At 42.3% G+C, this 13241-nt stretch overlaps 1 protein-coding gene across 1 annotated transcript; it reads right to left on the minus strand.

Moving 5' to 3' along the window:
* Positions 1-7298: 7298 nt before the first annotated feature.
* LOC118776843 lies at positions 7299-12968 on the minus strand. Its single transcript, XM_036527436.1, has 5 exons — positions 12871-12968; positions 10534-11052; positions 9344-9487; positions 8457-8547; positions 7299-8244 (listed from the first exon to the last, which is right to left on the minus strand). The coding sequence occupies exons 1-5, from the start codon at positions 12914-12916 to the stop codon at positions 8031-8033; spliced, it is 1014 nt and encodes a 337-aa protein (XP_036383329.1). The 5' UTR covers positions 12917-12968; the 3' UTR covers positions 7299-8030.
* Between the last annotated feature and the right edge of the window lie 273 nt (positions 12969-13241).

The following is a 13241-nucleotide window of genomic DNA, read 5'->3' on the forward strand; positions in this document are numbered from 1 at the left end:
GGCACCTGACGTAACAGGATTAAAGGGAGAATTTTTACATTTTTGACCGTCTCACAATGTCATGCTGTTAACACACACACACACGTGTAGTCTTTTGGCATGCAGATTAGTCTGAAGACAATTCCACTGGTTTATTTTCTTTTTCGATTTGTTGGTTTTTTCAGTATTAAAACAGGCTTATGGGGAGAAAAGGACAGGATTCAATGACTACTTCTTTTATAATTTACATTTAATTTTTCAAAAAAACATTAGAAAATGAAATTTTCTAATTGTCCGTTGCAAATTGTCATTTTTCTCCACTGGAAATTTACTGAAGTGATTTGGGTTATGCCATTACCCTACCTGGGATTAAAACCTGCAGCCTTTGTGTAACAAGAACACACCAAAGCCCCACCTCATGTTTTTAAGAGAACACTGCCAAAAAAAATGTTTTACAATTTAAACACACTTCAGCCTGAGCTCAACATGAAAATGATGTTTTGGTCCAAAGCAGCGCATGTTGTCTGCACCCCCTGAACATTATTTGAGAACCATGTCCTCACGGGCATCGCCGAAGGGGACCACGTGGCTGAATAAAGTGAATTCCTGCTTTTTATGTAGCATTGTCCGAGTGAGGGATGAGCAGAAAGCGATTCTTGGCTACCGATGATGATGGTAGACTGCACAGAACATTCCACGTCTGAAAGAAACACCTGACCTGGATCCGGCATGTAAAGATACAGTATGTTCCACAGATGTGTTATGTCTGGCTCGCACCTCTGGGTTGGCACTCCAGAACCCATAATCCTCACACGCTGTTGTTGTGGGGAGAGCACACAGGGCCTCACAGAATTTTAATGTACAAATATGTGCTATTAATCAGTGATAAACTGAGTCCTGTTTGTGCCTGCAGTCTTAAACAGGCCCATTTAAGAGTCACCTACTTAACAGTAATGGCTTGCTTCTGGCTGCTCTGTTCTGTTTCTAATAGTCTCTTCCTAAATGCTGCTGTGCCCAGATGAACACCAGCAGGATTCTGGGCATGTGCAGGCCATGTGTTCTTATCCAACCACCTCCGTCCCTCATCCCCTCCTGCATTCTGTCTGACAGCATTAGTAGACTCTACAGTCATCTGCCACCTCCCAAACCAGGATGAAGCTGAAGTCCCTCAGGAGTGGCTACTGAACCTCTGAGTGATAGGGAAAATTCTGACTCTCGCATTGGTCTCATCAGGACATCAGAACCTAGAGCTAGATCACAAAGTTTTTCCACAGAGTACTCATAGTGTGTGAAAATTAAATGACTTTTTCAACCTTTTTTTCCGAAATTATAATGAGGCTTCATTGTCAAGGGTCTAGGTCAAATGTAGCTCTTACAGACTGACTTCGCTTGCTCACAAGCCATAGCATTTGGAACGGTTGCGTGTAAAAGGTTAGCTTTTTCATTGCTTTGGTGGGGAGCAAGACGCCCCCTGGATGTCTGCAAACAGAAGCAGGTTGGACTGTTTCCTTTATTGTACCTCCTGTTCTGCATATCCACCCCCACATACACAAACAAACACACACATGCTTACACACACACACAGGAAAGCATGAGAAAGCCGCACAACCATTTTACATGACAGTTTAAAATATTCCATTAGCGTCAGTGAGGATGACTTACAGGGAAGAGAATATATCTGTCTTTTGGGTGGAGGTGCATCAATTTACTGTTATCAGATGGCAGTTTTCCACAGGACTTTGTCTTGTTGAAGATGCAAAGACCAGTGATAATGTGTAGTCTGGACTGGTCAAGGACTGTGGGCCAATGGTAGGACAAGAGCCACATCAATGTCCAAGAGGAGTGACTGGTCTTACCTCCCTCCAATTCATCCCATCCCACATCTATTTTGTAGAACCACTGTTTGTTCTAATAATGTTCTGTTTGAACTCATGCTTTTTAGACCATGTCTAAAAGAGAATGACTTCGAGACAGTTGAATCAATGGTTTTTAGAAAAAAAAATCAGCAAAAAGCAGCAAGAATCAAACACAATTCAGAAATGAATACTACTGTACTGGAAGCTGGACACGGCATGTTTGCATCACAGTGCAACCGGCAGAACGAGTTATCCATCCAGAAATCTCCTGGGCTTGTTTGTTTGAGGGAACTCTTTGAGTGACTTCTTCCTTCACGCAGGAGCATCAGCGTGTGTAATGCGGTTGAAAACATGCAATGCGGAAATAGCCGGCTACCCTCCAGGGGGGTGTGAGGTCACGGGCAGTCAGGGTGGCCAGGAACACATGCGTCCACACTGCCCTGGTTATGAAATCCAAAAGCAGTCTTTGCTCTCCGGTGTCACTACAACTATTAGGTAATTCTCATTTGAGAATGCTAATAGAGCTGCCTCAGTCGCTTGCTGCATTACAAAGTGCAAAGTAAACATAGAGCTGAAATATGCTAAATGAAATATACTATACAATTACTGTTCTTCAGTGTTCAGTTCTGCTCTTGTGAACCCACAGACAAGCATGTTTCTATGAAAGGCCCTCTGTGGTGGAATGTCAGTGATCTAGGAGGATGCGGTGTCTCTCTGTCCAAAGCCACAGTCGCTATTTCCCGCTCTTTGTCTTGTGTTTTCACATTTTTTATTGCTATTTTCTGTTGATTCCTAGGAGAGAATATGTTCAAGAGCCAAAACCAGTGATGAAGATCTCTTCACTTGAAATTTATTAGAGGTCGGGCTGCGTCAAAATAAAGAGAAAAACTAAAGAATAGTCGTTTATGAAATCACAATCTCATATGTATAAGGAGTGAGATATATATATATATATATATATATATATATATATATATATATATATATATATTTATTTATATTGCAATACATAAATATACAATGGTGTTGTTATACACTTTGCTTATATGTCAGGCTATTGCAAAAAAATTATCTTTCCCTCATTCCCCTTAATTTGAGCACAAACACAAAAATGAAACGGGAACTTATTGAAGGATCATTATATACTCTTTACATAATGCACGATAGCAACTGGCGATGCTGCTGAGACAGAGACCGTCTAGACGATACAGATAAGAGAGTCCTCTGTGCATTACAGGGGCACAAAGCAGGAGGAAAAGGGGGCTCCATTAACTTCACCGGAATCCCATCAGACCGAATGGGAGGACAAATGCCTGGGGGTGGGGCCCGAAGAATCCTCTCTTATCAGATGGTGCTTCGCCTGGGGAGAGCGCATCCTCTCTTGAATGATGTAAATGGCAATGCTCCATGAAACTGTCCTCAGTTTCCCATGACTCTACATTAATTGTGGCCTTCACATGCCACAAATGAATTAGCCTCCATTTAAACCTTGAAGAGTTAATACCATTTTTACAACCAAAAGAAGAAAGCATTGCGACAGAGCTAGATGGATACTATTCAAGTATCAGGGGTAAGGTGTGTCTTTGCAATATCGTGCAACATGCGGAGTTTATCTCTGCTTCTTGACCTTTGACATGAACGCACGCACTTGAACCTTCAGATCAATTTTCCACACAGTGACCAAACAAGGTTCACATTGAAAATATTTCATTACATTTTCCATTGAAAAGTCAAATAGAACGAAGATCCTTGTAAGTGTTAAAAGGAAAAAGTAATGTCATGGAATTATCTTGTTTCAGACAAAAAGTAAGGGAATCTTTTCAATGGGAGCGGTCTACTTGTTTTGGTTCAGGCTTGCAAATATCATCGTATAGAAGCCCTTGTCAGATGCTGTAGTTTTGAATGTCAGTTTTGCCAAGAATTAATTTACATGGTTCTTAGGAAAGACAAGTGCTATCATGATCACAGAACAGTGCCAGAGTTACCTGTCACAATAAAATGTAAGCATATTTTCAAGATATTTCAAGAAGAGTTTTTGCCAATTGTCAGCATGCAGTAGAATGCATATGATTTGATTGTATCCTTGAGGCAGTAACAAAATCCTATATATTTTCATTTACTGGATGTCTGAAACAAATTCCACACAAATACACTCTGAAAGCAAGGTGGTTGGACCCAGCCCCCAAAAATGTGATTAGGGCATAGCTCAGAGAAAGAAAAAAGGTATAAGGCTGTATTTCAGTTACTCACACACACAAATCAATCAGAATTAAAAAAAAAACTTACATACACTTCACAAAGGAAAATGGCCTCAGAGGCAATTGTTCACACCCTCAGCCTTCCTTAAGCATATAAAAATGCTTAGTGAATAAGCAAAAGTGAATGGTATAAGCTAAACCCGTTTATGCGTCCAGGACGTGCACACGTTTTAAACCTCCTCAGCAGTTAGGGTGACGCCAAGTCACTCACACCCATCAGTCAGTCAGGTTTCCCATGGAGCGGCCCCGCCCTGTCACCCTTGCACGGGCTTGCCCTGTACAGTGTGCGTGCTGGGGTGCCATCTCCCCTGGGCCGTGCTGCTTTAGTTCCGAAAACCTCCCTCCCTTTGTCTCTCTATCCTTCCTCTCCCACTGCGGAGCTGTCTCTGCCAGCTGCGGCATGGCAGTACAGTATAAACTGTGTGCCACCCTCGTCACCTGCCAGAAATAACATCCCACTCCAACCACATTGTGTGTGTGCCCCTCAAACCTCCCATTTTACACTGTGTACGGGGGATGGGAAACAAGTTCCTGGCCTTCTCGTCTCTACAGTCATTAGTACAGATTCCGTCTGAAACTGACTGCCACATTCTCTGGGGGTACTTCCACATTCTCTGACGATCTTCTAGGGGGCATCAATGCCCTGATGGGCTTTATTAAATATGCTAATCTGTTCATTAAACATCTTTGTTTTTTTAGATGTTGATAGTTAATTATTTTTAAAATGTTTTTTTTTTTTTTTGCTAATATGGTCTTGTACTCCCTAATGTGTATAAAATGTTTTCCAATGAGACCATACCAAAAATGGAAACAATTATACTATATGGTTTCAAATATTATCAGGTATTTGTATTCATTACAGAAAAAATGTATACCTCGAAGGTGTATCTGCATAGGGCAACAGATGTATCATGTATGAGTTAAGTATGCTCTTGTACATCTCTTATAGAGATCCTGTAAAAAATCCTTCATGTTTCTGTAACTGTAATTACATTATGTATTTTCTTGGTACATCTTCATCTTCATTTTCACATATTTTTTTCATTTTCATATATTCATTTATGCATTTGGAAACTCACTGAAGCAAAACAAATTATAGATTTTTGGTCACAAGGCTCACAAGATTGGATTCTAACAAGCCTTGCTCCCAACCACAATGACTCCCTTCCCTAAAAAGTACCATCTCTTAAAATTCTGCGGAAGTAGGGGGGGGGGGGGGGGGATTTGTCCTACATTAACCTTTGAAACAACAGCAGATTAGACAACAATCTCACCAAGATCCTACTTTATACAAAAGAGAGATGACTTGATTCATGTGGTCCTGACAGGTGTCTACCTGGTTTTGTCAGCCTACTCATTAAATCATCGCAGCCTTGTAATTAACCTGAATTAAATCCAGTTACACAGCCAGGCCTTCCACAGCAAATCATACCCTGCATTGCTGTGGGAGAGTGTACATTAGGGGATGAAAGCCTGCTTGATATCTGAGTGTGTAAAGGTACACTCATATTCCAACAGGAGAGCACACATCCATACATTTCCAGAGAAAAAGTACATACGCAGAGGGAGGAGTGGAACCCACACAGTGTTGTAGCCCGTTTTACTGCATGGTATTGAGGTCTCACTATGCAATAAGGGACTGTGTACAGTGTCTGTGTACTTTTACTTTTGTGTGTGAAAGTTTTAATTTTTCAAAAGCCATAACATTGTTTTCCTCCCTGAATCTCACCAGCTCTGGAACAAACATGTTTACTTGCCTGTGCGATTTCTGCTATTGACTGCCCTCTTAGGGCGAACAAGAAGTATAGCATGTGCTGTACTTGGATTGTTAACCCATTTAGCAAAACAAAACTGGGAGATGAAGGATGTATATTGAAGAAGCAAAAAGTGATGCAGTCCCATCCTGTACAACTACTGAATCTCTGTCTTTAACAGAAACATCTTGCTAACAATACAATTTCTGAGGGATTCTTCGGAATTGGGATTTTTTTATGTGAGATCATCAGTTACTGCCTTGCACACATACACACTCAATAGTAGTCTGCCCCCTCACTAAAGAAACATACACAACATACATTGAAAACCATGTCACTTGCCATGGGAACTGGATGGGTAAAAGTGTGTCCTTAAAACAAGACCAGCTGGAATTCCAGCAGATATCAAATTAGCCGCGAGACTCTTTGACAGACAAACTAGGTCAACTGATGTGTTCACAGAGCTGTAGTGTCTGGATTCTTAGCTAAATTTCCCAACATTGTCTGCAGTGCAGCATAGCCCAGAGAAGCTGAAACTGGAGAGAAAAACTCTCACAAATTAGCACACTAGCACATTAGCAAATTATCTATAGAACAATGGGGTTGGTGGCAAGAGACTGCACACTGGAGAACTGTCTCCACCTTCCTGGACCTATAGCCTTTCCCAGCCATCTTTATATTTTTTGGTGAGGACCTCTGGTTCTCACAGTTCTGGTCCACTTTACCAGCTTTCCACATAATGCATAATTACTAATTAATAATTAATATTACCATCCTTGAAAAGAAAAGTATTTGCAATTTGGATCATGCAGGGACATCTTGAAATTGTGAATGATTCTATCCATAATTCATTAATGTCTCTTACTGCTATGACAGCATTTATCTTCCATTTGGTCACTGAAGGTGGACAACACACATCCTTTATTGTCATTTCAGAAAAAGGTTAAAATACATACTATTCAAATGTAGTATTCACAATAAGCAACCTGAGTCAAAGTTTTTGTTAATTCAATAACAAGGAATACCTCAGAAAATGTCTTTACTAACACTTTTGTTTGCAGTCTTATAAAAGATGAAAAATATTTTAATATCTTTTCAAGTTTATCACGGTCAGAAACTTTTCAGGTTTATCATGACAGAAAATTCAGTCAAACATAACAGAAATGAATTTAGACAAAGGTCTGTGAAAAATACAAACATTCCATTTTACTATTAAGAGGCATTTTAATAATTCATTTTCTCTATAAACTGCTTTAGCAGGTTCCATTGATATACTAATATATATTTTAATTAAAAATATATTTTGGGGACACAAACCCATTTTTAGATTCTTTTTTTGCAAAAAATTTAGAATTTGTGTGAAGCTTTTGGAGTAATATTTCTCTACTTTGTATACATACATTTTCTGTAAGTACATCTGCAATTTTGTTCTACACTTATTATATACGACAACTTAAGTGCGTATTAACAGGTCTGAAATAACAGTTAAGTTTAGAGAGGTTAAGGGCACATTCTTTGTTATTAAAGCCTTTCCTTTGCATTTTAAGCCAAGTTAAAGAGTTAATGCTGTTTAAGCTTTGTTGCGCCAATCATTAGCAACAATATGTCAAATACGACAGTATAAGAGCAGTCTGATCAACAAGGATTGACACAAATGAACTTCAGGCCACAATGACAGTCATTATTCATTTCAGTCATACTGCACATAAAAGGCCACACACCAAGCACACCTGGACATGTTATCTGGCATTTTTTTAAGCCATAACTTAACTGAGCTGGGACATATTTCCCTGCTTGAGGAGATCACTTTAAGTGTTTTCTGCGAAATCTGTAACATCCATCATCTTGGTTTGTTGTAATCCTTTTGTCCTCGTGCGGTGCAGAGCAATTAAAAGGTACACACAAGAGGCTTTCCTGAATGCGAGCCCAAACATGAATGTTGCTTTGAACATGTGAAAGAGAAACCAAAATTAAGCACGGCACTTACGCCCACTTCACAGCTGTTGGGGTACGCCTTTCCATGAACTGAGGAACAAACAGACACACACCTACGCGCATCTCTCACGTCACACCCCTATCAACACTCACTCCCGCTTCCACACAGATTGGCCTGGCTGCGTGTACCATGCGTGTGTATGCATGTGTGTTTGCGGTGTGTAGGGGGGTGGCTGCTTCACACTCCTTCAGTCAGTTAGGCAGCTGCTGTTGTCAAAGAGGGGGGTGACGGTCCCATCCTTCCACTCGATCAGGATCTCCCCCCTCTGCAGGGAGGGGGAGCGCGGGGGCCGCATGGGGTTCTGGGTCAGGGGCGCCTTCTCGTTGGGCACCGGGGAGCCCGGCTGGCTGACTGCCCCTGTGGGCGTGTACGACTTCACCATGCAAACCACCTTCTTCTTCCTGAGGGGGGCACAACATGGCAACTCAAGTCAGGTAAGGGATAACGTGAAAAGGTGAACAGATGATACCCCATCAAAAGTGCAAGTGATGTAATCAGACATGGTTATTTATCTTTTGATAGCAAACATAAAAGAGGTAGTGTAACAGTTATTCTTTCCCTTGAGATGTGCACCTGTGTCAAACTGATGGAGCTACTGCAGTGATCATCTCACCTGTTGTAGTAAATGTTGAGAAGCAGGATGACCAGGCCAAGTACAAGGGCCAGGGAGCTAAGAACTAGCATAGTCACCTTCCAGCCCATACCTGCAAATCCAACACACAGGAATGCTCAGTCATCTTAAAGTTCAGCTGTTTCTGCCTTCCCTGCACTGCCACCATGTGGAACACTGTGAAATTGCATTAAAAGAGGATTTTTTTCCCTTCTATTATGTATGTCACCAGTAGGTGGAATCAAGAGTATATGATGGCATCTCTGTACTGTGTATTTCTGTATACCTGTGAACAAGCAGGTGGCATGGTTTTGGACATATCTGAACTTCATCTGGCAAGATAACTGTATGGAACAAAGTAGCAGCTGTTGGATTTTAGAGCTGGTATGGCAAGTCTTACAAATGGTACAGGTGTGCATCTCTATCAAGCAACACTGTGTCCACAGAATGTCATTTATCTTGTTACATCAATAGTCAGGCCTGCTTAAGCAGTTAATACTGCTGAAATAAACATATCACATGTTTTAATAAGAGATAGCTTGGGGGCATTCACACAACTACATAGAATGTATAGTGCCTCAGCCTTCATTTCCATGAATATTGGTGGAACGAGTGGAACGGGCTTTGGTGCAGACAGAAACAGGTGAAAAAAATGTATGCTTTTTGTTTAATGTGACAGGGAGTTGCATATTCTGGATCACTGCCTGGGAGCAATCATCATGTAACTCCCCCTTGGGGTTCTACTAGGTTAAGTAGCAAATTTCCACTCCACAACCCAAGTTTCCCTAAACCCCTTGTGAACTGAGGGTTGCACAGGCTATCCTAGGTGACAGTCCCGGGACAAGATGCCCTTACATTCAGGGGTTAACATGTCACCCCTGGGTACCCACCATACTCCAGACTGAAAAAAGCCATGGAGGCTTCTTTGGGGTCTGTGGTGGAGAAAGGCTGGGGGGAGAGCTCTTGCTCCGGGCCTGGTTCAGAGGGGTTTGGGAGGGCTAAACCACCTTCCATTATAGCTCCAACAGTAAAACCTAAAAAAAAGGAATAACCATCAGAGCAGGAAAGACAGTGACTGATTTGACCATGAGAGGCACTCATCAATGACACATTTGTGAAGGCGTTGTTCTAGAGATACTCTGAGATAACAGCATACGTCGTGAAATTTTATCTGATGCACCACAAGGCATGTGATAACACTGACAGACTTGTATAAACTGCCCTTGCGTCCTTTTTGCCCCATTTTCTAAAATCATACAATTCAAATCAGACAAAGCATTCTAAATGGCAAAACACAAAACACAGTAGTGTCATTTGCAGTTACAAAGACGTGAAATAAACTTTAGTTACAAACAGAAGAAAAAAAGCTGCGAGATGATATTAAAAGCATACTATGTTACTGAACATCTAAATGGCTAAAAAGATCACAGATCAAAAGAACATTTGAGGGAATTTTTTCTGAATACTGATTCCCTACAGAAAGATTGAAAGATGAGCCTAAATTTTAATTCATTCTGAGAATCACATATTTGAGTGGAACAATGTGCTCAGAGAGACAAAACAGATGCTGATTGTGACTGACAAGAACCCCAGAAGTATGGTAATATTGGAGTTAGAATAAAATCAGAAATATGTTCATTTCTCTGTATGTTTTCTACTCTCTACTCTCATATTGGCCGGACTGCTAGTGAATACTGACGTTATTTCACGTATAGCTGCTAAACATGCTTCCATTAACATGCTTCCAGAAACTTGAGCCTTTCCATCGCAAGAGAGATCAGACTTCTGTGTGATTAATCAGATCAATTGCATTTCCTGAGCTGAAATCAAACACTTACAGGTTTCAGTAGGTTAAGGCACTCGAGTGATGGAATCTGTCAACCTTGAAAGAACTCCTTGGTCACTTTGACCTAATACATACAGTGAATGTACTCTGTGTCTGCAGAAAAAGGGTTCTAGAGAACAAGCCAATGAAAGACTAAAGAGCTACCATGCCAGCAGAGAAGCCACTACTACTAGTGGAATGAGATCTACAGTGCTGATCTTCCATCTACAGGGACTCCCACTGATTGGTTCTTACTCTCCTGGTGTCGGGTGTCAGTGCTGGCGGCGGCGGAGGGTGTTGACGGGGGCGTGGGCGGGAGGGTGCTTGGCTTGTTGCCATGTTGATGCCAATGGTGCGGGCCCCCAGGCTCGCCGCAGACAGTGCTGTTGCTGTGGGTCCTCCACTTGCTGGCCCTGCCGCGCTCTTTCGAGAGGAAGACCTTAGCGGAGTCCTGGTGGCCGCTGAGGTGCAGCCCTTTGCCCAGCAGGGTGAGGTGGCCCTTCTTGGAGCAGCCCCACGCCTGGCCCTCCCTGGCCGCCTCCCCCGTCCTGCAGCCCTGCAGACGGACGCTCTCGTGCTCCTGGCCCCGCGGGGCGCTCAGGCACTCCCCGGTCTGCATGCTGCTCAGCGCCTGGGTCTCGGGGTGCCACTGCCACTGCTGGAAAGCAGAGTCGGGCCTGCACTCCTCCAGTGTCAACCTACCCCCCCGCCTGGCCTCATGAGGCTGCAAACACTTCCCCAGCTGCTCGTTCCTGATGCTAAACCCCAGTGCCTCTGCGAAAGAAGGGTTACACACCGCCGTGAAGCCGGGGGTTCCCTGGTGTCCCACCTAAACTGCCAAAGAGGCTCTTTCGATATGGCCATCTAACACTCTCCATGATTAATTAGCGAAGTAATTCAGACCCTCCCCACCTCAGCTTAGGCATAGTGAGTGTACTGGTGCAAAATGGCCACTTTGCTATCAGTCCATCACTGCTCTGTTACAGCGTTCCCAGGGGGTGCTTTTTGACTGTTTACACAGAACAGAGGAGGGTCCCCTTTTATCTGGATACACTAGGGTCTTAGCTGGAGCAAACAGATGCCAGTGTGTGTTCAGCCCCTGTTTGCCATAGTGGACACAAGACCTAACAACTGAGTCAGAGATATGTTCCTATTTGATTCCTGATTGGGTTACTGAACAACTGGGTAATTGGATGAATGGCTACTGAACAATGCATTCAGTTTGACCCACTCCTTCTCCTGTCCTTGCCAAGCCTCCTCTCTCCTCACCTGCCTCTACTGGCCACTGACAGCCTGTTTCTGATTCAAAATGCTCATCCTGGTTCACCTGTGCCTTGATCATGGCACCCCAAACTTCCTCCAAAACTTGACCCACCCCTATGCCTCATAAAACCCCACTAACTCATCCCAACCACTGCCCCCCTGTGTCTCTGGCCCCTTGGTGCTGGAATGATCTGGCCTCAGAGCGGTCACGCTCCTCAACAATTTCTGGAACCTTCTGATGACTCACCTGTTCACCCTTCACCCTCCATGTTATCACAGCTCTTATCTCTGTTAGCAGTAGTAGCATTTTCTCGTCAAAGTTTCTACAAAGCACAAGCACTTCCTGAGCTTTTTTGAGAGTACAGTATTCCGCTAAGCCAGTGATGTTTTGAGCATTTGATCAACTGTTTCTTAATTCCGGCCCTTAATTTTTGCCAGTACACTTTACAGTACTTCTCCTGTATTTTTGTACAGCATATTTGATTGATTTATTAATGAGGAAACAAATGAACAAATAATCGTAAGCAGATAAAATCAGCTCTATTTCTCACTATGTGCTAGACAAAAGCTGAATTTTCCCCGTACACACTGACATCAACTTAAAATCACAAGTCTTCATAGAGGTGCTGGGATCAGGAGCTGAATCTGTTGTCAAAAACAAACCTACTCTGGTCCATTTTATAAGCAATTTCTAGTTATTCGATTCCATTTCATAAGATATCTGATGAATTCAATATGCTTTGACACTTCAGTAGTCAAAATCTATTTCGGAGTTCTCATTAGGTCGTACTGAATCGCATTGTAATTACCTAGCATAGTGCACCTGCAACAGCAGTTGGCTGCCACAACAATATCGCAATAATTATATGGATAGAATCGTCTACATTGTTATTGTTGTTTTCACTGTCTGTCTGCGTGCTATCTCGACAATGCTAGCTGTGTTTTTGCGTTTTTTTTTTTTCCTGTACTCACAGTCTTGCTTGCTACTCCATTCAAAATACTGCGGGCTAAAAACACGTTGCTGGAACACATGAAGACGTGCAGTGTAAACTTCTAGTTGGATTTACTTAAAACTTTGCCATTTAATAATCTCTTTAGTCTGTGTCGCGATAAATCCATGCATTGTGAAACGCTGAATAAGCACTTCAGTTCGCTTTTCTGCTGATTGCAGTTTTCAAAGTATTCTGGGCTGCCAGCTAGCTAACGAACTTGCAAATCAGAGCAGTAACACTAAAATAACTATGAGAAACACCGCTAACATACTTAACGACATACTTCTACATGCATCAAAAACACTACTGTAGACGAAAAAGGCATACAGATTCTTACCCTGGAAAATGAATACAGCCACAATGATAGCACATACTCTCTCCATGACAGCCGCAGTTTGTATCCCGTAGCAACCGCCCTTTGAGAGGAAACCAGGAGGAAATCGAAGCAAAAATATTTGGGTACAAAAAGTTCAAACGATTTCAAAAGAGTTACGCACTGATGCCGAGTTCTTTAACAGCAGCTAGCAGCTATAGCAACCTTCCCTGCTCTCAACATACCTTTCTTAGCGTTTTTAATGTAGGGGGCTGATTACTCTAAAATAAACTCGATGATGTTAACCTGCATGGAAGATACAAAATAATTCTAATTTACAGGAGAGGTGTGTCTGTGGGAGACACCTGATCCAAAATCTCGAACGATACCGAAGT

Source organism: Megalops cyprinoides, chromosome 4, assembly GCF_013368585.1.
Source record: "Megalops cyprinoides isolate fMegCyp1 chromosome 4, fMegCyp1.pri, whole genome shotgun sequence".
NCBI classification, from domain to species: Eukaryota; Metazoa; Chordata; class Actinopteri; order Elopiformes; family Megalopidae; genus Megalops; species Megalops cyprinoides.